The following is a 25,192-nucleotide window of genomic DNA, read 5'->3' as shown; positions in this document are numbered from 1 at the left end:
TGTGTGCATTTTTTTTTCAATTTGAATATGCCCTACTGATAAAGATTTCCCAAACCCACAAAAACCAAAGTAATTTTCCCAAAACGCTACAAAACCTCCCATCCTAGAAAGTCAATTCCCCATAAGTGGGCAGCCCAATGTCTGCTTCAAAATATTCTTCAAAATATTCACTCAGGTTACCAGGAACAAGACTTCTCTTCCAGAATAAATGGGTTTGGAGGGAGGCTTCTCCAACCAGAGCAAGCCACTTGCTTTAAGAGTATTATTAGCAATGCTACAGAAAATAGCTTAAATATTCTTAGTTAAACACCTCTTTCTCAGAAGTACAGAACTACCCATGGATTTTAACTTGAAGCCAACATTGCTCAAGACTTTTTCTGACTCTGATTTGCATAAGATTTTTAAATAGCCGAAGAGAAATTCCGTATAAGTTTTTAAAATTTCTGACATTCCCAGTTCTCAGCAGCTGCTAAAAGTCCAGGGTTTAAGACATGCTGATATGGCTGTGCATGCACAAGGTATTGGTACCTCCTCAGAAAATCTGCCCTCCCAAAATTTCACTCACTTGAAGAGTATTTTGGCAGGAGTGAGCAGCCACCCTTTAAAAACAAGCCTGATTTTCATTGCCTACATTTTGGGTTTCTGCTGGGAGCAGGAAGGGTCATCAGGACAGTTTTATATGGCTTAGCCCAATAAAACCAAATTTAGTACTGCAGTGAAAAATCAGCTTTACCATGTAGAAAGGACAGAGAGCATAAGAACATTAACTCTTTTTGACCAGGCTGCTCTGAGTTAAGGATAAAGCCCTGGAGGAATGAGGTGTTTCCTTGGAAGGAAATGGGCTATTTACAATTTTACCTCATTCATGGAACCCTGGAATGGTTTGGGTTGGAATGGCCCTTACAGCCCATCTCATTCCAACACCCTGCCATGGGCAGGGACACCTTCCACTAGACCAGGTTGCTCAGGGCACCATCCAAACTCTCCCAAACTCTCAGGGATTTCCCTTAAACCCACAGGGATTCAGGCACCAAGAACAGGAATGCAGGAGCAGGTTGCAACTCTTGGCTTCTTTTGACCAAAACCCACTGGCACCTGTACAGGTCCATTCTTGGGGCCCAGAATGATCAGCAACTCTTTCATAGTGCTGGGAGAGATTCCATTTTTTCCTCCAAACCAGAACATTTCCAGCCTTCCAAGGAACTTATTTTGGCTGGAGGTTTTATAATTTGTTTGTGGGGTGTTGTTGGATTTGGTTTTGTTGTTTGGTTGGTTTTTTTGGTCAAGGTTTTTTTTTTGTTGTTATTGCTTAGTTTTATTCTCCCACAGCAATCCTGGGAATGCTGCTGCCTGAAACCAGATTTCTCCTTCTATTCCTAAGTATCCCAAGCAAGAGACAGGACAAGAAGAAACAGCATCAAGTTGCACCAGGGAAGGTTCAGGTTGGCTGCTAGGAAGAATTTCTTCACAGAAAGGGCGGTGAGGCATTGGCACAGCTGCCCAGGGCAGTGGTGGAATCCCTGTACCTGGAGGGATTTAAAATCCATGGGGATGTGGTACATGGGGACATGGGATAGTGGTGGCCTTGGCAGTGCTTGTTTAAACACTGGACTTGGTGATCTTACAGGGCTTTTCCAACCTTAATGACTCTGTGACTCCATTTGCCACAGAAACCATCATGATGGAAGGGGTTTCTCATCTTAAGAAGAACAGCAGCATGAAGATTTTTAGGTCAAGAAGCTCCCTTCCACATCTGTCTTATTCCCAGTTAAGGCATGAAATAAAAGGCACCAAGTTTCTTAGGGAAGTTGGAATTTCTGCCGCCTCAGAGAGCTCCAAGGGCCTGGCACTTGTCGAGCCCCCGAGAAGGTGGCTGTACCAGCAACTGAACCTGGAGCCACCTCTGCTGACCAGACCTCCAAAATCCTCCTGCCATCTGAGTGTGATGTGAAATCCCACTGGGAGCAGCCACCCTGCAGCACTGCAAAACCCTGCCAACCTCCCATGGCCAAAGCCCAAAGAACGGGATGGCTCTGCTGAGGACGCACATCAAGGGTTTGCGGGTAACGGCTCGTACCTGACAAAATGAAATTACCATAGTTGGGATTAGTAACAAGGAGGACATGTTCCCAAAAGATTGGTCATATTTGGTACACAAGCAGGGCTGCAAGGAGAGTTTTTCCATATGGAAATTCCAGTTATTATAAGGGATATTTCTTTACAACATGCTGTGGCACAATCACACTTACAATGTTTACCTTACAACACTCTTCCTACGAGTGTATTTTTAATCAAATTAATTCCATACAGCAGCATTTTAGGAAAGAACAGTACATATGCCTGGAATAAATACTGGCACATCCATTCCTCAGTTTTACATTCTCAGCTGCACTTTTGTTTAATTAGGATTACCCACAAGGATTGCAGCTGGTCTAACCCATCCTGTATCATACAAAAGCTGCAGGAAAATAAAATTGTAGCTTGCTTTAAATGCCTGGAATCTCCTCCCCTGAATGCAGAGCCAAAAACTGAACTCCTCTGCTTTCAAGCTGCTCTTCTGGATTGCAGTGTGCTTGATTAAAATTTGCCTACTAGAGATTCACACACGACAGCATTTTTGCTGCCTGATGGTCCCAAAAGGTCTTTTAGAATGACTTTAGGAAGAAAAATCACAGCTAATAGTTAAGGGTACAAAGTCAACTCCTTCTCGCATCCAGAAACAGAGGAAAAACACGGAACACCCCAAAATACGTACACCCAGCTCCACACAGGACATCCAGGGCTACCTAGCAGGAAAAGGCATGGGCTGAGGGAAGATCCGGAGAGGCAAACGAGCCTCTGGAGGGCAGGAAAGGCACCAAAACAACTGGAAAGAAACGTGTGGAAAGAATATATGTGGAAAAGAAAGGGAGCTTATCTCTAGCAAGGCAACTCTCACACATGAATAAACAGTTGCAAACACTGACACAGAAACTGTGTGAGAAGCATTCCATGGGAATGTGGAGATCTCAACCACATGGATTCAGTGCCATTTCATTTCAGAAAGTAAATCATCTCATTCCCCAAGTACTTCCCATCCAACGCTGGCACTGCTTTTGCCTTTCAAAGGAGTGTTCCCAGCTACAATTTAGCATCAAGTTTCCAGGCTAATGAAAGTGCATCTAGGCTAGTAAAAACAGACCAAAACAAATCCTCGGCTTCAAGTCCTGTTGTGTAATGAGAAAGTTTAATTAAGGCCACACATTACAGCTGTAAACGTTCTCTTATATAATAAGGTCTAAATGAAACTGAACCTAATCAAAGTTACAATTCCTTCATTAGCAAATTACAAACAAGAGCGCGCAGCTGACACACCGGCCATGATTATCACAACTAATTGCCTCGTTGTTAGGGAGCAGCCTGAAACTGTGTTCAGATGTCCGTCTGTGGTAGCAAATTAGGGCCACATCAGGCTATTCCTGCCATCACAAGGGGCTCTTGTCGAGCGATCTGATTTACCCTGCGCCTGGCAGCACTCGGCCCAATCAAAGCCCCCTCTACAAAGGCAGCTTTGAAGCCAGCACAGCCTAGAAACCCGCTCCATATGCAGGCCGGCAGACTGCACTTCATTAGGCCTGTTGTCACATTTTCCCTCTTCTTATTCTAATGATCCTATTTTAATACACATAGGAACCTCTCCTAATTGATGTCAAGTGAGTGACTTCCACATTCATCACCGGCACACATCAAACGCCGCTCGGCGCACGGCCCCGCCGCCGCCGTGCCTGGACCCGAGGTGTGTCTTGTCTCCCAACTATGGAAAGCAGGGGAGAAAAAAAAATACAACTATTTCGGCATTACCTGTTTAATTGGGATTGCACGGCCGCTTCCAATGCTGTCTGTTCTGCTCTCCAGGACCTTCTTCTCTTTGTCTGGGTCACTCCCTTTCCGAGACTGCAGAGCGAAAAGAAAAGTTTGTGCTCCATTAAATGCACACAGAGGATGCTTTTATTTGCCTTTTTTTTTTCCTTTCGGGGCAATTAAAAAATAATTTGGCAGGGAAATACAGGCTTAAAATGGAATCTACACAAGTACGCAACCATCTTAAAAACGAATAAATTTCCCATCTACCACCCATAAATTTCATCCATCCACTAGTTTGAAATGCATTTGGGTTTAAAGAGTTACAGCTTCACTGCCTGAAGACCCACAATATCAGAGGACACGTTTCTGAAGTTTCCAACAGTAGCTCCAAAGGAGAATGAATGTGCCATCTCCTCATTAAAAAAATTGAATACAGCCATGCATACATTTAATTCACACCTGTGTGGTTCTTAGAAATGTCAGCAACTATTTAGAAATACGATTTTTATAATGCTGGATTTGACCATATGGACTTTAACTTTTTTTTTTTTTTTTCTGCTTCGGGATGGTTAGAAAGTTAGAACTGCAAGAAAAGCCAGTGACTGGAAAAAGTTGTCTGAACACAATGTGGAAAAATCAGCATGAGGAGAATTTTACCGATGTCTAAAACTCGAGGTGCTTTATCCTGGCTTTCTCCAAGGCTGGAAGGAGTAAGGTCACAGCGCTCCCTTCGTGACTTTATCAAGTTATATGGGAATTTGAAGAAGTTATTCAGATCGCAGCCCGTTATTGCGACAGAACACACGGGCGCAGTGATTTTGACGGATTTATTTTATTACAAAAAGAAGACCTGAGAGTCATCCTCCTTAATAACTGCGCTGACAAGTGACAACTTCACTCCATTACTTTCCAATGGGAACATTACTCACACAATATCGGAAATGGGAAAACATTTTCGTGTGCTTTTCAACTCGGCGATGATGTATGAAAGGAGCCCATTTGCGGTGTCCGGCACCGCCATGGGGAGCTAATGAAAACCGGGGCCACGCCAGAGCCCGCTCCGTGCTTCCAGCGGGAAGAGACACCGAAATCAGGAGGAGAATCGGGGTGGTGGATCGCCAGTGCCCCTTTCCCCCATCCCACAAAGGGGTGGGAGGAAGAATAAAACTCAGGAGCAGCTGCCCTCAGGCGTGAGAGGAGGGAGGGAAGGCAGCGAGGAGGACTCCGAGTAAGAGCATTCTGAGCAACACATTCACCCAGCGGGGATCCCGCGCTGCCGGCCCCGCTCCGCCGGGAACGGGCTCCTGTCACCAGTTACTATGGTTCGGGGCAATGGAATGACGTGCCGGGGAATTAAACAAAGAACAAATGAAAGCAAGCAAAACAAGTGGGAGGGATGAAATCCAGTGTGCAGGATAACTATTGTTCCTCGTCCTTCAAGACAGATTTCTGCCTCTGAAAGTGCCACTTCCCAAGAATACAAGGCAAAACAAAGCTTCAATGGCGCAAGGCGCCCGTAAGTGACTTTGTAAAGAAACTCAGTGAAGGTGCCCAAATCCTTGGGAGGGGAGTTGTCAACTTGAATGTTTCTTTTTTATCTGACTTTTTGTAGAGAAAGAGCCCTGCCTCTGAAATGCAGGCTGAATATCTATGCGCTGTTTTTCATTTCTGGTTTTAAATCATCACCATTCCCTAAAAGTTACTGCAGCTGGAAATCACACGCTGAACGTGGAAGGGAAATATCTACGTGCAAACCACTGGTAAATGCCAAAAGTACAGAAATGTAGGGATTTCTGCTAGGCAAATTCCCTTCGAGCTGCTTGTAGTCACACAATCCCTAATGTTTTCCAGGGGAGAATCTTTGCATGCTCCGCTATTTGTAAAGATAAATTGTGCAGTGAAACTGAGATCTGATCTTTTATGCTTTTGTACCTATGACACACATAATATGTCTTATATCCTAGCAGAAAAAAATCCACTCCAAACCACACTGGAGCAACACTTCCCAGGACTTTTTCTGATGGCACATCTGCATGATAAATGGTTCTATTTAAAACTTGGTGCCAGCAAACCAAAAAAAGTCTGGAAAAATTAAAGCAGCTGCACGAATATCATTGGAGTGATTTCCCCATTGCACTGGAAGTCACTCACAGACTTAATCCACATAAAATTTGGCCCAAGACGTCACATCTGAGTTTGGGCACAACCAGACCAAGACTAGCAGTGCTGAGCACCCCAAAAGTAAAATACTCATCTCTAACAGTAGATACTGAGACAGAGAGCTCATTTTAAGTCTGAAAAACTCCCTTGGAATTCTGTAAATATGTAAGACAGGTAACACTGAATGTGAGAAAGGTGATGCACCTTTCTATGCCAGAAATTCCCTCACCCACTGTGGAATCAGACATGGTCAGAATCAGCTTCTTGCTCATTGAACCTCATAAATGCATTTTAAATCCTCACCTGCCCTATACAAGATTATTTGGTAATTCCTGCTATCACACTGTCCAAAACAAAGGATATTAACTCTTCTAATATTTCATCTATCCTATCACTTAAGGGGAAAATCAGCTGCTGCAACAATAGCTTTACAACAAACATTAATACTCAATGTCAAAAAGATGAGACGCTGCATGTAATGCACTGGACATGTTTCAAATTCTCATCCCTATTCCAACTCAAAAGCTGTAATTAAGAAGAATCAAATCCTTTCTACTTATCCCAGTCCTCTTCCAACAACAGAAGATCTAAAGATCACTAAACAGATTACCTGTGCTAGATAACAAGGGGTAACTTGCAATTATTAAACAGAAATATATCTGATTCTGTAAGAGATAAAGGCATAAGTGACTGGGAAGAGAAGCAGAGCAAGAAACCCAGAGCTAAACAGTAAAGTATTTTAATTACACACTCTGTTCATAACCAGCATTTTCTGTGTAGTTATCTATTTATTCAATTAAATAATTCCAGGTTATAACTTGGCACAGAAGCTGGGTTACAGCAGAGTGGGTGTTAAGTACTTCATGACACAGATTACAGGGCAGCTCATTAAACAATCTCACTATAACCACCTCAAAAGGCACAACTAAATCTGCAAAGGCAAATTATTATTATTTTTCCCGGTTATCAGACATTAAGACAACTATCAACACCCTCTCATGTTAGTAAATACGGCTCTCACTAATTATCACAAACCAGAGCTTTAGTCTGTTTGTTTACAGCTGACTTAACAGTCTTCTCAAACCTTTCCTGTGACTGTAGATGGGTCTGGCTTTCTCTCCTCCCTTTCTCAAATTTACAGCTGCTCCAAACTGCAACATTCCTAATTCCCCAAATGTCAGCACCACCTCCAGAGCCCTGGCAGCATCTCACACATCCGTCAGCCCGGCCATGGATGGACGGTGATGTTTTCAGGGATGCAGCAGCATCCCAGCTCTGCCTCCAGAGCTCTGACTGCTGCTGGTTTCTGGGCTGACACTGACATCTAGTGGGGCTGGGAACTCTGGAATCCTCCCACCAAACTCCACATTGTTCCCACCAATGGGAAGAAATCCGCATGACTGTTATCAGATATCGGCGTCAAAGCTGGGACACTTCTTCCCAGGCCACTCATTTTGTTGTTTTCCACCTTCACATTTGCACCCAAACACAAATGCACGATTTCTTCTCTTTCATAGGAGTGAGAGATCTGGACTTAAATCCAAATACCTCTGTTGGGAGGGACACAGGATCCCTGAGGCTCTCTGCTGTCACTCAGAGCTCCAAAATGGTCACAAAACTTTCCTACTTGCTGAACGTGGAGAGCTCAGATTTCCCTCAGAGTCTGAGGAAATGGTTTTTTCGGGTTTGTACGTGGGAAGTGAGCATGATATCACCTTTTGAATAAGATATATAAATTCTCCATGTTGACAGGAAAGTTGTGGGTTCCTAAGCACAACCAACATGTAGCTACAACCCCCAAGGGAGTTACACGAGAGCCCACAGCCATTCTGAGTTTGCTATGACATGTGTGACCTGTCAAAAAACTGCTTACAAACCACAATTACACCTGCAACACGATCCCAGAGCTTTCAGCAAGAGGGCTTAAACCAAGGAAACCTTCACTCAGAGCTTCACTAGCATCTCCCTAACTACTTCTGCATTACAAAGACCTGTCATATTGCACCAGGCAGCTTTCTGTTTGATTTCTTTTTGTTTGATTTTGGGTTTTTTTGCCTCTCAGTGAAGCAAAAAACAGGTGGTTTGGAAAGAAAAAGTTACTTTAATCTCCAACATCTTTTTTAACCCTGGAGAAGAAAAAAGTGAACTGATTCTATATAGTAGCAAAAATAGAATGGGGTAGTTATGGGATAGTTTGGTTTGGGAAGGAGTTTAAAGCCCATCCAGTGCCACCCCTGCCATGCGCAGGGACACCTTCCACTAGCCCAGGTTGCTCCAAGCCCCGTCCAGCCTGGCCTTGGACACTTCCAGGGATCCAGGAGCAGCCACAGCTGCTCTGGGCTGTGCCAGGGCCTCAGCACCCTCACAGGGAGGAATTCCTTCCCAATATCCCACCTGTCCCTCCCCTGCCAGTGGAAGTCCCATCACTCCATGCCCTTATCCCAAGTCCCTCTCCAGCTCTCCTGGAGCCCCTTTAGGGACTGAAAAGGGCCATAAGGTCTCCCCTAGAGCCTTCTCTTCTCCAGGCTGATCAACTTCAAGTCTTTCAGCCTGTCTTCCTAGGAAAAGTGCTCCTCTTTAAATCTCAAACAGAACCACCCAATGATAATTCCAAGATGTTCTTATTTTTGAGTCCACAGCTCTGTCTCAGCACTCCCGTGCCATCAGAGCAGCCCAGCTGCAGGGGATGAGGCTCAGGCTGTCCCCAGAGCAGCACGCACAGCCCAGCTGCAGGGGATGAGGCTCAGGCTGTCCCCAGAGCAACAGGCACAGCCCAGCTGCAGGGGATGAGGCTCAGGCTGTCCCCAGAGCAGCAGGCACAGCCCAGCTGCAGGGGATGAGGCTCAGGCTGTCCCCAGAGCAGCAGGCACAGCCCAGCTGCAGGGGATGAGGCTCAGGCTGTCCCCAGAGCAACAGGCACAGCCCAGCTGCAGGGGATGAGGCTCAGGCTGTCCCCAGAGCAGCAGGCACAGCCCAGCTGCAGGGGATGAGGCTCAGGCTGTCCCCAGAGCAACAGGCACAGCCCAGCTGCAGGGGATGAGGCTCAGGCTGTCCCCAGAGCAGCAGGCACAGCCCAGCTGCAGGGGATGAGGCTCAGGCTGTCCCCAGAGCAGCAGGCACAGCCCAGCTGCAGGGGATGAGGCTCAGGCTGTCCCCAGAGCAGCAGAGGTCCCCTGGCTCACTCACCGTGAAGAGGTTGGATCGGCGCTTGGACTGTTTGCGGACAGGAGTTGGTGTGTTGGCAGTGGGAGGAACATCAATCCGCAGCTCCTTCTGGCTGGTGCTTGGAGTTGATGGGACAGAGGAGGAATAATCACTTAAACTCCCTCCTCCATTACTGGTCTGCAAGGATTAAAGGGAGTTTTAAACAGTGGTACGCTGCTTTCAAGAAATGACAATCCACAGCTGTATCTTATTTACTCCTGATTTACTCCAAATTTATGCAGAAGTGCAGCCAGGGCTCAGTAGGGCTGCCCTACTGCCACTCTTCCACACATTTCTATTCCAAGCCTTTAAACATCTCCCCCACCATTATTTTTTGAAAGATAAGTCTGTTTATGCAGTAGGCACATTTTCATTCTACACAGAATATAACCTTAACTGGGTATCAATAGTTTCATTTGTTTTCTAGTGTACAAGTAAGCAAAACATTGGGGAAAACCTTCCAAATGTGGATTTCTACTAAACTAAATTCTAACCTAAGAGAAAACACCCAGTGCCATGGAGCTGCACGACACCAGATCACTGAGAGCTGATCACGAAAATGAAAAGAGTTCAGGGTTGTAAAATGGCTACCCAGGGGTTGGATAAATCCCAACGTATTCCAAGCATCACAGAATCTCCTGAGCTGCAAGGGACCCACAAGGACAATCAAGCCCAACTCCTGGCCCTGCACAGGATTTGCTGAAGCTACTGGTGCAAAGATACAAAACTTTTAAGATATTCCAATTTATTCAAAGCAGCCAAAACTGTGATGTTACATCCTAGTCCTGAAAGAAATAAAGCTTTGAGCCTATTAACACAATAAATGAACAGAGGTAACAAATTCCTAAAAGGAGGAAGGTGAGGAAACCAGACAGAAAGGTGATTAAGAAAAAAGTCTTAATTTTTTCTTTAAAAAAACTTATTAGACATGACATAAGCAAGTACTAAAAACACCACTGAAGAAGGAGATGCTCTATGTGCTGATGGGGGACTGGGGCAGGACAACAGGGAAAATTCTGCTTCCTGGGGATGGAAAACTCAGCAGAGGAGCAGCAGTGGATGAAGGGGCTGGGCAATAACTCACATGTAATTCTGGAGGGAAAAAGAAACGTCTGGGATGCACAGAGAAGGGGGAAAGGCCATCTTTAAAGCAGTCAAGTTTCCTAGAGGAAGCGAGGAAAGGTGGGAAGAGGGTATTTCCAGAATTCCTGAGGAGAAAGATGCCTCAGGGGACTTCCCCCATGCTCCTTGGGGATCGGGATCTCAAGCTGCAACCAGTCAGGTTGGAAAAGCAGGGGACAATCCCTAACACCCCCCAGCTGAAGTCTCTGCATGTTCCAAGTTCTCTTCTGATTCCTGCAGCTTTTCCAAAGCAGGGAGCAGAGGTGAAGGCACTGCAAGCAACAGCGGGGCCAGAGATACTTCCTACAACATTCTCAAGTGCCAGAGGAAGTAGCAGCAGAAATGTGTACAAAACAAAGGAGATGAAATAACGTAATTGAAATGATCGTTTATTGTCTCCTCATGGAGAATGGCAACACTGGACAGATCAGCAGGACAAGCTGGGACCAAGTGGCCTCAATTACCCCACATTTGCTTTTCCTGTCTCTGTAGCAGCTTGTTCCCAAACCACTGGATGTGTTGGAGATGAGAAGGGTGCCAATCTTTTTTTTTTTTTAATTGAAATTAAGATATTTATACCCTAAGAGCCTACTTCCCAGATGGAGAACATGAAGGATTCCCTAAAATTTTACCTTTTAAATCCTTCATCATTTTATAGCATCATTTTACACTTTTTGCAGTTGTCTCCTGGATTTCTAAGTGATTTATAAATAACTCCTAAAGGAGAACACAAATCTGTTGGATATTCTATTCCCCAAAGACACACAGAGAGTTTCTATAAAAGAAGTCCTGCAGGCAATGTTTCTCTTCTCACACACCAAGCCCAGTGGATTACCAACTTTGTAAATAAAACTATGAGGTGATTTCAACTCCACTGGCTGGAACAATGAAAAACACAATCAGAGAAACACTTGGAAACCACAGAATGGTTTGGGTTGGAAGGGACCCCAAGGATCATCTAATTCCAACTCCTTGCCATGAGCAGGGACACTTTCCACTAGCCCAGGTTGCTCCAAGCCCCATCCAGCCTGGCCTTGGACACTTGCAGGGATCCAGGGGCAGCCACAGCTTCTCTGCCCACCCTCACAGGGAGGTATCTAAAATGCTTGTTCTAGGTAAATATTAGGTTACTTAGAAACAAGCCTGTAAATACAAAAGGGCTGTGATATATGTGGCATTAAATACATTATCATTCCTCTTTTAGTTTTAGTTTTGACATTCCAGAAAATTTCCAAAAAGCTTAACAATAATCAGGTCTCACATGGAATGAAATAATGGATGACCAAGCTGACTGCACTTTGCTTTTAGTAATTTAATTTACATTCTTGGACAATCATGTTGTAGTAAAAACTGTCTGGAGGCATTGTGCAAACATAAATAATGCATCACTACAGATTTACAACAGGTAGTAAGGAGCGAGCTTGTGCGGCAGCCACACCTGAGCTGCAGCTTTGTAGTGGATGTTAAGCTCCACATCTTCCCAGGAATAATGCAAATCTCCTTGGAGAATGACACTGCTGACCAGGAAACACAACTCTTGGCACTGCAGTCCACAGGGATGGACACCGAGGGGCTGGAGCGTGTCCAGGGCAGGGAACGGAGCTGGGAAGGGGCTGGAGCCCCAGGAGAGGCTGAGGGAGCTGGGAAGGGGCTCAGCCTGGAGAAAAGGAGGCTCAGGGGGGACCTTGTGGCTCTGCACAGCTCCTGACAGGAGGGGACAGCCGGGGGGATCGGGGTCTGCTCCAGGGAACAGGGACAGGAGGAGAGGGATAATTGGATAGCAAGGAAAATTCCTTCACCAAAGGGTGAGTAAAGTCCTTCTGTCAGAGAGGAATGCACAGAGACCAGGCAGACATGGAAACATGGTGCCATTTTCAATCTCCTCTCACAGCAGAGCACAACAGCTGAATTCCAGGAAAGCCAGCCTGTGTGAAAACATGCAGACTGCAGATTTCAAGGAATTACAGTCACTGGTAAAACAATCTTTCCATCTTCACTTCAAAACTGCAGTTCACAAGTAAGCTCACTGCTGGGGATTCCAGGCTGGAATCTGCACATCAGTTTGTCTGGAGAGGGGCCTGGAGCCTTTCACACAAACAGCAACCACGGCCACTGTGCCAAAGGCTTTTCCAGCTGTTTTTACAACAGTGCAAACTCAAACCCAGCTGCAGGGAACTCCTCAGCAGGTTATCCAGCCCCCACACAGAGGCACTGAGGACTAAAGGTAGGGCTGAGCTGAGCAGCCTCAGGGGTTGGGAACCAGATGATCTCCACTTCCAGGGGCTGGACAGACCAAACTACCCTTTGGAAATGTTTTTATTGGCACTATTCTTCTAAGTTAATGTCTTGCACCTGATATGTCAGGTGTAAAGGACAAGCAACTCCTCCAGCACCAGGATGAATTTAGGGAAGAGGAATGCCTCTGTGGGGTTTTGTGAGGGAAAAGGGAACTCATTCTTCTTTGAAATTAGACTTAGCATGGTATACAAGCATATCATGCCTAGGAAGATTGTCAAGGCATAGGGGAGTGTGGGAGTGAAAAGTGGGATAGACATTCAGAACAGAGAGATAGAGAAGTGACTGCTCTGTACTTGTAAAAAGTAAATTAAAGACCTATTCCAAGATGCCCCGTGGCCAATTAGGAGACCTCCAATCCACTGCACAACACTTCTTCCCCTCTAAACAACTCAGTCTACCTCTTGAAATGTTCCAAAAAGCCAGACAGTGAGCTGTGACTGGAATACCTGAATGCAGCAGACAGAATTTAAGTGATGTTGCACCATCCCTCTTGTTGACAGAGTATACAGCAGTTCTGTCCATCATGGTCAGAAATGATAATCCTTGGATTTGAGAATAAAATTCTTTCCATGCATTCAGTGCTGCCCTGAAAGCCAACAGAGGTACCTGAAGTACTTGCAAGGGTGGTTGGCTCTGGGTATCAAGGGCTTTCAAGGAAAACCTTCCCCTTGACTGACATACACATTAAAAACTAAGTCAGAAGGAAAATTAAGCAGCATCTTCTACAAAGACAAGCGGATTTTGTCTTTGGAGTAAGAAGCATCTTATTGTGTGGGACAGGCCTCTGGAAGTATGTAACTATAGATATTCCTGAGAGCATTTTCTGGAAGGGGTCTTACTGAGGCAGGCACCACCTCAGACTCCTGGACATGCAGAGAAGCACCCACACACAGAGACAAGTCTTTCACAGAATCCCAGAATGGTTTGGATTGGAAGGGACCTCAAGGCTGATCTCATTCCAACACCCTGCCATGGGCAGGGACACCTTCCACCAGACCACAGTGCTCCAAGCCCTGCCCAACCTGGCAGACTGAAACCACAGAAGCCCTGGATGGTGCTGAGCCTTAGAATTCCCCCCAAGGAATGCTAACTAAGGACTAGTCTGGCTAAGGTGACACTCAATAGCTCTTTTTTTTTTTTTTTTTCTCTCTAAAGTCTAAGCTTTTGACAGCAGAGTCATCTGGAGAGTTTGCAGGAGTTCAATCCCCGGGATGATCCAACCAGAGATGGAACAATATCCGACTTTATCTGAAGTGCTGTGTGTAACCACTGCCTCTGAAGGCCTCTGCTCCTGTGGAGAATGCAAGTGGCAGGGCACTGCACCGATAACGGGTTTGATTCATGGAGGAAATATTCAGAGAAACATCATTACGCCAAGAGAGATGTTCCAAAGGGCAAGACACCAGCCAGTCTTCCAGCCAAGATCAGAGATGGCAAATCTTGCCCCAGATCATCTTAAACTTGGAATTGCAGTTGCAAAGTTCTTTTAAGTCTGGGATAAGGATTCAGCTTCCTTCCCTTAAACAAGGTCATACTGCCTTTAAGTGTAGCACAAAGGAGATACAACATGAAACAGATTTCTGGCCTCTACTTTTAGGCATGACATCAGTCTCAGAAGAGAGACATCTTTGACTGGTGATGCAATTGCCCCTTTAGGTAATTATGACACCTGGCAAAGGCACTAAAGAACATTATTTCACTTTTATTGAAACAGAATCTAGGGAGCCTTATCACAAAAGCTACCTTGCCTTGATTTTCCCAAATAGTTCTTATCACTGGCAAGAAGTTTGCTGCATAGGTGATGGTAATGGTCTAGAATTTGGTGTTTGCTGTTGACCTTCAAACTAGACTTAGGTAGGAAACCAGTGAGCTCCTAGATATTTGATGTCCTTCACCAAAAAAAGCTTCATTAACAACAAATGCTCTCAGAGAGGGCGAGTCCCAAGGGCCTGTGGCCATGAATTGGTCAGAGACGGAGCGGCTGAGGAAACCTGCAAAGGGGAGAACCTCTCTCAGGTGAGAACTTGTTCTTCACCAGAAGGTGCCGGGGCTCTTCTGAGGAGCAACACACCTCACTCAGCACCTGCTATAGAAAGGGGGCTCTGAGATCCAGCGTTCTCTTTGGGCTCATCAGCAAAAGCCTGAGGTCATATCAGGACTCAGCCTGAAGCAGAGTAAGTCACAGCAGAGAACTCTGAAGACTAAACTGGCACCTGCATCTTCAGGGTGATAACCCAGTGGGAGAAGTTACTCCTTCTGCCAAAAAGCAGGCACTGTGTGGGATAAAGGTCCATAGCCAAAACAAATCCTCACGCGGGTGGCTCAGGACTGCAAAATAACCTGTGAATTATTGAGTTTAGACTGAAAACCACACCAGAATGGCCGTGGGTATCTTACATCATTCAGTTTATATCCATCCCAGCTGGGGACAAGCCCAGAGATTATCAGCTGACACTAGAAAACAAAGACACTGAGGAAGGGCATCACCAGGGAAATACAGATAAGTGTGCAATACACGTGGCTAAAAGTTGTGCAAGTCAGAAAATGTTGGTATTAACCACATGTGTCTCAAAATACCATTGAGTGTAAAATTCCAGCACTCTAACCACTGGGATACACCAGCTCAGCACAGCTGAGTGAGAGAAATAACCAAAAACACTGCAAGGGGATGCTGAACCACAGCACAGCAAATCCTGCAACTGCAATGAAGCAAATCCTGCAAGTGTAATGACTGGCCTGCTCAGACCTGCAGGCTGCTGGGTATCAATGAGAATGATCAAAGCAGGCTTATCAATCCAAACAGGCTTTAAAGCCAATTTATTCTGCCTTGCTCCTTTGTTTCTTGAACTCAAGCCAATCTAAAAAAAAAAAAAAAAATTCAAGCATCACTTCAAACTACAGACCACTGGCAGCGTTAAAAAAAATGGCAACTACCTCTTGAGCAGCAAAGAGAGCACTTGAAATGGCACAAAATACATCAGAGATGAAAAGCAGCTTATCAGTTCCTTTTCCAAGCATTGATTTTATCTGTACCTGGCTGATATGTACGGCAGAAACCTGGGCAGAACACACGGAGGAGTGGCTCGGAGAGTTGGGTAGAGATTTGCAGGGTCCGATTGAGAGCTGCTGCTTCTTCTTGGTGGAAACGATCTTCTGGGCAACTGGAGGGAAACAAAACATCCAGGCAGGTAAGGCAGAGCACACGTGGGAAGCAGGGCACGGTGGGAAAGCACACAATGAACAACACACAAACTGGGGGGGGGGTCACCACCAAAGCCTGCTCCACAAATTGAGTGTGTTACAGGGAACAGGAAGGGTGCTGGTTTTCCACGATGCTCCACGGGAGACTCCAGCTGGGTTCTCCACATGGAAAATGTGACTCCAGAAGTCTCATTCCAGCAGGTGAGCACCAGAGGACTCAGGGAAAAAATAACAAATAGAATAGCAGGAATTCTGTGCCAAGTCCCCTCTGTGTTTGTAACACCACACTAACAAAGCTCATGGTAGCAAATACTTTCCATTCTTCTTTGGGATATTCTCCTGGCAGACAGAAGATACCTGGTCTCTGCTGCCAAGGAATAAGATTGATTTCCCTTTTTTACCAGCCACTGCACCAGGGTAATCCACTGTGTAGTCCAAACCAAAGATAACTGGAATATTAGAACTGATAACTGGAATTAGAACTGGAATATTAGAACTGATAAAGGGTCCCTGACATCGAATAAATACCTGGATTGGTGGTACCACACATGCCAGTGAAATTCTTTATGGAAAGAAGTTGTATCATTATTTCTAATTTTAGCTTTTATTCCTTAGCAGCAGCAGCACAGCTGGAAAAATGCCTAATTTTTTTTTTTTTTTTTGCAATTTATTAAGACATTCTCTTCAGCATGGAAGGAAAAGCAGCATTTATCAAATGGATACAGGGATCAGAGCCATTAACATCTCTATACACGGCTTGGCAGACCCATAATAAAAAAGATCTGATGTGGAATGCAGCACTTCCAAACCTCTCCTACAATCTTTGAATTTAAACAAGTCAAACAATTTCAGAAATTCATCCCATCACACACTGGAACTTGAGCTCATGCTGCTAATTCAGCTGAAGCATCTGGAAAGAGCTCTTTTTATGTCATAAATACATAAAAAATAAATTTATTGCTACCTTTTGAGTCACAAATTAAAAACTAATCAAAATTCCAGTTTTTGGAAACAGATACTTGTGTAGTGGCTAAGGAAAAATGCCACTAACTAAACTTAGCTTCCTAGCATGCTGTTTTCTTCTCAAGGGGAAACACTTCATGAAACTTGTGCCAAGGAGCCTGCAGTCACTTGCAACACCTCCACCAAAACCCAGTGACATTTACTGGCATCTCCTTAAAAAGTCCCCCAGAATTCATTGGAATTGAGCCAACAGACCCCAGACTGTCTCGTTCAGAAAACACAAAAAGACAATTATGTAAATTCCAAGATTATTCTCCCTCTCTAAATTATAGCACAGGCAGGGACAGTGTAAGCATAGTTTCTTCTCAAATGAATGCAATTTTAATAACAAACTGGTCCGTGGCTTATGTTTTTCATGTAAATGAATGATGGCATAACCATGATTTAGTGAGAATACATTGTATAAAGAATGGCTCATATATATGAAGCAGCAGCTTCATTAGTTACATCCCACCTCCAATAGGCCTCTTATCATCCTGAAAGGATGATATCAATTAATTTATCTTCCCCTAGCATATTGATCATAACCTTCATCAGCTAATCATGTTTAAATTAAAGGGGAATATCGTAGCACTCAGTCATTTCAGACCCATTGGGTTATTGATCTGGAGCCTGGGAAGCTATATATTAAAATATTTTAAAACACATTAGCGAGTGAAGAGAGCAAACCAAAGGTCAGATTTTAACACATGCACATGGATTTGTCTTCATCATATGCGGTACAGACCTAAATTAAGACCAAAACTGAACAAAAACCACAAATGAATGAAAACCACCTCATCTGCAAAAGCCCCTGCTCTCACATGGGAGAGATGATTAGCCAAGGGAAGTATTTACCTCTTCCCTGCAATGTGAGTACAGGGGTGTTGCTAGCATCACGCTGACACACACAGCACACTCTGGGCAAGGGAGGGGAAGGAACAGGGGAAGAAACCCCAGACAGTCTGAACTCAGTGACTCAAACACAAGGCCTGAACACGAGCAAAGCACCAGGCTGCTCCAAGCCCCGTCCAGCCTGGCCTTGGGCACTGCCAGGGATCCAGGGGCAGCCACAGCTGCTCTGGGCACCCTGTGCCAGGGCCTGCCCACCCTCCCAGGGAACAATTCCTGCCCAATCTCCCATCCATCCCTGCCCTCTGGCAGTGGGAAGCCATTCCCTGTGTCCTGTCCCTCCATCCCTTGTCCCCAGTCCCTCTCCAGCTCTCCTGGAGCCCCTTTAGGCCCTGGAAGGAGCTCTGAGCTCTCCCTGGAGCCTCCTCCTCTCTGGGTGAGCACCCCCAGCTCTGCCAGCCTGGCTCCAGAGCAGAGGAGCTCCAGCCCTTGGAGCATCCCCATGGCCTCCTCTGGACTCATTCCAGCAACTCCATATCGTTATGCTCAGGGCCCCAATCTGGACACAAGTGGGGTTAAAACAGATCATTCTTCACTCCAAATTTCTTAGCTCCTTGCGACGTCAGAGCAATGATCTTCTATAAAGTGAATAAAAGATTCAAGAAAGCAGAAATATTTTTGTCCCAAGCCTTCAGGTTCTGTCTCATTCCAAAGCTGCTTCTGAACACATTATTTGAATTTAATACTCTCTAAAAAAATATTTCTAAAACAGATGAATACCAACTTAATCTATGGCAGATATCAAAAATAATCCAGAGAGTGAGAAGCATTTCAACTCTTTTTAAAAATCAGTTGAATTGTCTGTACTTTTATTTACTCAATCTATCAGTATGGGACAGATTTTATTGTAATATATCAGTAGTATGAAAAGCTAAACAAAATTTATGTGCAAAGTCAAGAACTCTTCTGCAAATAAACAGGGATATGCCACGGATACTTAGAGCTGTAAACAAGGAGAACGAATATTTAGCAAATATTTGGCCTTGGAGGGGGACTGACGCAAATTTTTTTATACATTTAAATTTAATTCCATGAGCCAGAATAACTGGGAGTTGTATTCTGCTTGAAGGCATTGATAATTAAAAGCATGTGAAATTCCTGCTCCGAGCTGGGAGGGAAAGCTCTTGGCTTGAATGCCTCTTCTTCCATGCCTGACCTAGCACACCACAACAAAATTAACCTTCCCACCCTCTGCCACCTCCATCTCCAACGCTACTTTTTGTTAGTCAAAACCCACTCGTTCCTCAGCACCTCCTGCTCCCTCCCTGCCCACATGCTTTTTGGGGAGCTTGGAGCTGCACATCGAACTCTGCGGATCTCCGCGCAAACCACGTTTTCCAGAGGAAACAACTGAGCACAACCCATTTTCCCCAAGCAAAGGCTGACCAGCAGAGGACTGAATTCCCTCGGGGAAGGACCCTGGTGGTGCCTCCATAAGGAACCACCTCCTCTTGGTGCTCCTTTGGGAGCACATCCCCGCTGGGAGTGCTGGGCCAGAGGAGCTGCAGTGGGTGACAGAGCTGTCTTGCCCTGGTTCAAAGGGCTGTTCACACGTCAGCTCCTCCGCGATCTTGATGCCTTGAGAAGGCTGACCTAGAACAGAGGCTGGACAGAGTTAAATAATAAAGTAGGGATTTATTAAAAGGATCTCCTCAATGGATCCACCCTGGGCAGCACAAGAGCCCAGCCAGGGCTACACCCAAGATGAATCCAAAATGATCACAAAAATGGACAACCGGTCACGGGGTCTCTCACTTTTGTAAGTTCTGGTCCATTTGTATATTGGAGTTAATTGTCCAATTACAGCTTTAGGTTATGAAGTCCCATCCTTCTTGTTTTTCTCTCTTCATTCTGCCACTGTTTGTGCTCTTGGGCCTGAGATTTGGATCATTTGTCCTTGGTCCCCAGCTAAAGAAGGAATTGTTTTGTCTCCCTGCTCTGTGAAGAGAGCTCACCGTCCCCTAATGGAAGCTCAGACTAAAGCAGCACAGAATCTGAAAAACATAAAAGCTAAAACCTGAGGCATCAACCTCATCAGCACAGCTCCATCCAAGGACGAGAACGAGAAAGGCAGAGACCTCAGGGGAAAATACTCCCTAGGAGGAGTTCAAGGCACAAGGTGAGAGTCTGATCCAGTTCCACACCTTGGAAAACGGAGAATACCCTGCAGCACCTGAGAGATGAGTTGAGGGAAACTTCATCTAGGCTGAGACCTGATCTCTCCCTGCTCCTAAGATGGATCCTGAGAAACACCCAAAGGCACCAGTGACGCTGTTGAGCCAGGGACGGGCAAAATGACTCATGGGATTTCAGAAGGCAAAATGAGCATTTATTCAAAAGCACTTCTCTCTTTTATAGAGAACATCGTGAACATTAATTCCATTGGTCTTAGAGTGGAAACATTTCACCTGATTGGTACACTGGACTTAGGTCAGTGTGGTAGAACATATCTATAAACAATATGAATGGAAAGCAAGATTGTTTACATTTCTCTCAACTTTTTCCCAGGCTTAGCCTGGCAGAAATCTTCCTCTTTTTCTCTCTGACTGAACTGAGAATATCCACATACCAGCAGTCTGATCACTTTTCCTTCCCAAAAAGCAAGGAATACAGTTATTCCTGTGCTCTTTGCTTTGACCAAGTAAAGCTTGGAATATTAAAAGGGAAGGTTCCAGGCATACAAGACCTGTAACATCTGGTGCCATTTCTCTTCTTGGTGATCACAGCACGGGGGTGCTGCATATTTTAGGAGATGCAAACACTCTTCTTCAATTACCACTAATTTAAATCAAAACTGGTTTCTCATAAAAACCTGTGTAAGACCATTCATCTCCTCTGCACGTCCAAGAGCAAGTAAACAGCAGGTTCAGTTAAAACCTGCTACTTGTGCAAAAGATGGGAATGCAGGAAATTTTCCTTCACTGATGGACAGACAGAAAATGGCTTTCGGTTGAAGCTGGAATGCTGATGGCTGAGTGAAAAACATCACAAGGGATAAACACTTTTTAAAATAAACACCTGTTTTAACTACTTGGGGGAAAAAAACAATGCAAAATTGGGATTTTTGTGTGAGCAAGTATTTGCTTTTACCTTAAAAAACACAAGTGCAAAAAGTTAAGATATATAGCAGCTTACATTTTTACAGCAGCTGCCTTATAGCTTAATATTCCATGTTTACAGGATAAGTAAGGGTTCAATAAAAGTAAATTTATTCCACAATTACATATTGCAGGAGAGGCAGTAATAACTACCAGAGCAAGCCTTAACCACAAATGCTTCCAAATGGGAAACATTAATGTAAGTAGCCACTATTAAGGCCATTGTGCCTGTTATTTTAAATTCAATCAATTTTCTAGGGTAAACAACCTTTGTATTTTTCTGTTTAAAAGGAAAGCTTGGCATCCCACGTGTCAGGTGTAATAGAGACATGAGTGCTGGACAATTCTAATGTTGGAAATGTTTGGAGTTTGGAAATGGCAATTTATCCAGCTAATTCCTGGCCACGTGCAGCCAGAAATGCCTCAAGTTACTTTGCCCTGAAGAAGCAGTGCCACTGTGAAGTCACACCAGGGCAAAGATCTCCTGCTCTGCACTGAGCACAAACCCCCTCCCATGCTCTGACAGCCTGTGGTGGGACTTGCTGGGAGAAACCTCGATGGCCAAAAAAGAAAAGTCAATTTGACCAAAAAGATATAAATCTGTAGTGCAAGGCACCAAAAGCATTAGGAAGTTTTACAGGACAAAGTGCTTGGTTAACAAATCTTTGCTTCTTAAACCTTGTCTTACAAGATATGAAAATACAGCGGTAAATCAGGCCCGGTATTAAATATCTTTCATCAATGCCAACATATATTTTTTTTCCTCCACAGGTAACTCTAATTAACACTGCACATCACTTATTCCAAACTTCCATGCAAATCACTGCCTTCCAAGACTAGGTAAGCAAATATGCCAATAAATCCACTGGAAACAATCTGGCATCTGAAGCAATTTAAAAAATAAACCCGCCAGACACACAGGTAAAGTCTCCTGCACATGGATTTACCTCACCAGTACCTCGTGGAGCTCTGCTGACCTTGCCATGAGGGCAGAATAAAGTCATAAATCCTGTTATATCCCACACAGTGTTATTATTTTAAATGCAAATATTAAAAAAAGTTGAAACGAGTAAAAAAGTCAAACTGAAAAGATTCAGAGAGAATGTTGTCAAATTGATGTGTTTTGTAAAATGTCCATAAAGGAAGCAAGTGAGCTCTTAATTATCCTTTAAGAATAACATTCTTAAGGATAACATCATTGAATGCATTTAATTCTATGTCAGAACATAGAATTGCATTTTAATCACATCAAAACATAAGTAACAGAAAATTATATGATGCTTTTGGATTTTACCACCTTAGTAAGGAATATCCTACTCCCATTTTGAAGGAGCTTCATGAAAAGCCCATTTTGGGGCACACACCACCAAATGACTGCTTTCATCAAGAACATTTCTGCTTTCTGAAGAGTCAAGCACACCCAATGAGCTTACTAATAGAGCAGAGAAAAGGACACAAAGTGATAGGAAGCTGCTGGTTGTGGCAGTGCATCTCAGATGCAACCAACCCTCCAGAAAGAAATAAACTAATCACATTTACTAAATCACATTCAGCTTACTCGTGCCTCATGTAGACAGTTCTATTAACTCAACTTAAAGAAAAAGCTCACCAAAAAAACCAGAATAATCAATGGTTTTCTTTTTTCGACTGCCAAAATGACACAAGATTGTTACCTAACAACTCCAAGTCTGAAGTCGGAGGTGCAACCAAACCATGAGATCACACATGGCACAGCCGGTTCCAAAACAAGGGCCATGACTGCTGGGGTATCTAAGAACAAAGTCATAGTCACCTAATACTTCGAACAAATATCACTTTTTTTCACATTAAATATTCACAGATATTATTACTCAAGATGTGAGTATTCTCCTCAGAAAAGAGCAATCATGTTTACTACAGCAACACCAAAAAAAAGGTGCATAAACATCACTGCTTTTGAAGCACAATTTATCTATGCCGTTCATCAATCTCAAGCTAGAGAATGTTCTCGTACTTTAAAGAAAAACCTCCCTCAAAACAAACCCCCAAGGACCTAAATAAGATTAAATAAACCACCTCAGCCCATGAGCTCATTGCCCACTGAGCCATCATAATCCACGTCCCAGGCACACACAGAGACCTGCTGGAAAAAGAGTTAAGCTTTGTGTTTCCAACACCACAGTGCAGGTGGAATGAATCCTGCTCCCAAAACACCCTCCAGAAATCCAGTAGCAGATAGGAAGCCACAAGCTAAAAATCCTCTGGGCTTGTGGGTTTATGCACATCCAGCTGTCACAAAAGCAGCTCCCCGCCAGAGCAGAAGCATCATGGAGCATTTCACATAAATCTCCCAAAACACATAAGCCCCCCCTTTGCACTTTAATCATTTGCTAACAGTTACAATAAGATTGTATTAAAAATTTAAACTGCCCTACTTAATGCAATTTACCTTCAAAGGTCCATTTCCAGAGAATGAAGTCGAATGATATAAATGTCGAACACTTGATCAGATTTATGGCGCCCAAGAATATTTCTCCTGATACAGATCTGACGAGTGAAGGCTAATGGCTTTAGTTTTATTACTTTTTAAGCACTTAATGGGAAAATTTAGACATTTTCACAAGACTAAGCTCCAGCGAGAATGGTGCATTTAGAGGATGACAGCAGAGGAGAAAGCTGTGTGCTCTCCGTGGAGATGACCAGTTAAACGGCGTTATTAAGCGAGAGACTAATGCCACGTATTTATCCTGATAATTTGTCACACAACAGTTAGGCCTGAGTGCCTCTGCTGAACAGGGGAGAGACAGCAGCACAAAGTGCTGACTCCACAGCCAAGTTTCCAGATGGAATTGGGGCCAAAATCCCAGGGAAAGACAACTGAAGTCACAGTGGGATTGTAAAAGCAGAAGCTGAGTGATAGTGCCGAGGGTGCAGATCAGCCGGTGCCTGCAGGTGATCAGGAAACAACCCTTTCATTCTTTAGGGAATCCCACCTTTTCACCCCAACCATGCTCTCCATAAACACTACAAAGCAATAGTTTCACTACTCCAAAACCACTTTTTTTTTTCTTTCCTATTTAATTTTTTTTAACTGAAAGACAGCTGGGAGTCCTCAGATTTCAATTAATGTCGAGGTACTTGGCCAATCAATCACCAAGTGCTATAAATTCCCCTCTATTTCTCATTAGTTACACTATTGCACAGCTTAAATCTAAACATACCTTTCTGGGAGACTGTAAATTACCAGGCCTAAGACACAAGCGAGTGCATCAGGCATCAGGAGGGGCATAAATGATGGGAGTGAGGCGATTGTGTGTGCGCTCAACTCCAGCTGATTTACTCCTCACCAGGGCTTTTTTCACACCAAAGTAGCAGCAGCAGAAGTGCCACCAGCAGCACTCCATCTCCTGGAGTTTGCATATCTGACTTGAGACCAGTAATGACCTGTCTTTATTAACATTAACAAGTTTTATGCCCCAAATCCAATTTTCTATGGAATAAAATATTTCTTCAGCATCTGCCAATAATGTTCCTTCATTAAGTGCAGATAGAGCTTGAAGAAAAACAAATCTCTGCCCTAATTTAAAATTGGTTCTGTGGTTCTGAAAGCCACCTTCAGCCTTTTCAAAGTTGAGACAGTGCAGAAGTTATCTGACACAAAAGGACCTTGTTCTGAAACTAAAAGGAACAAACATTCACACATCTATTAACAAAACTATTCGATTTTTAGTCATGTACCAGCTTTATAATAATTTGTGAACTAAAGGTGTAAGTCAGCACTCCACAGGGAATGAATGCACTTGTCACAGATTCCAAAAAGTGTCTTCTATCAGAGTTAGAATTTATTCAAAAATTTAATTTGAAGTTTTGAATGTTTCAGGAAATAATGAAGTGAAGTCATGTGTGGAGACTGTCAGGGATCACAGGAATTACAGGACCCTTTAGGCTGGAAAAGCCCTCTAAAATCAAGTCCAAGCATTACCCCAGCACTGCCAAGTCCACCACTAACCACATCCCCAAGTGCCACATCTAGAAAAATAAAGAGTCCCCCAGTTTTCTTAATCCCTTAAGAAAACATGTTGAGCCCCTGTGTTCACACTTAATATTTGGGCTAATTTTCATAACTGAGGCAGCCCATGCAGTCCCATCCATCTGCCAACTAATTTTCCTTCCTGATTTTAGCTTACTTCCTAACCAAAATGCAGCATGCACTGCTGAAACAAGTCCACGCAGATCCCAGACTGGTACCCCTGGAAAGACCAAGCTAAAGAAGAAGCCAAAATCTACAGGGGCTGTCCAGAAAGTATCTCTGTGTTCTCCAGACTCATCTCTTGAGTTGTACAGTAAGATGTTTTGCTGGATTCTCTCTTTTC

General features: G+C 44.1%; 1 protein-coding gene across 10 annotated transcripts in view; it reads right to left on the bottom strand.

The window, feature by feature from the left end:
• The window catches only part of AGAP1 (ArfGAP with GTPase domain, ankyrin repeat and PH domain 1), a 341,321-nt gene that overhangs the window by 185,886 nt on the left and 130,243 nt on the right, over positions 1-25,192 (bottom strand). For 9 of the 10 annotated variants that reach the window (XM_053947217.1, XM_053947218.1, XM_053947208.1 and 6 more), the window contains 3 exons: positions 15,661-15,788; positions 9,190-9,345; positions 3,841-3,933 (listed from right to left, as the gene is read on the bottom strand). In XM_053947217.1, coding sequence (XP_053803192.1) covers positions 3,841-3,933; positions 9,190-9,345; positions 15,661-15,788 — 377 coding nt within the window. The remainder of the gene's footprint in view (positions 1-3,840; positions 3,934-9,189; positions 9,346-15,660; positions 15,789-25,192) is intronic. The other variant, XM_053947212.1, reaches the window with a different exon arrangement.

This window comes from Vidua chalybeata, chromosome 7 (genome assembly GCF_026979565.1).
Source record: "Vidua chalybeata isolate OUT-0048 chromosome 7, bVidCha1 merged haplotype, whole genome shotgun sequence".
NCBI classification, from domain to species: domain Eukaryota; kingdom Metazoa; phylum Chordata; class Aves; order Passeriformes; family Viduidae; genus Vidua; species Vidua chalybeata.
This window is presented reverse-complemented; position numbering and strand designations above follow the sequence as displayed.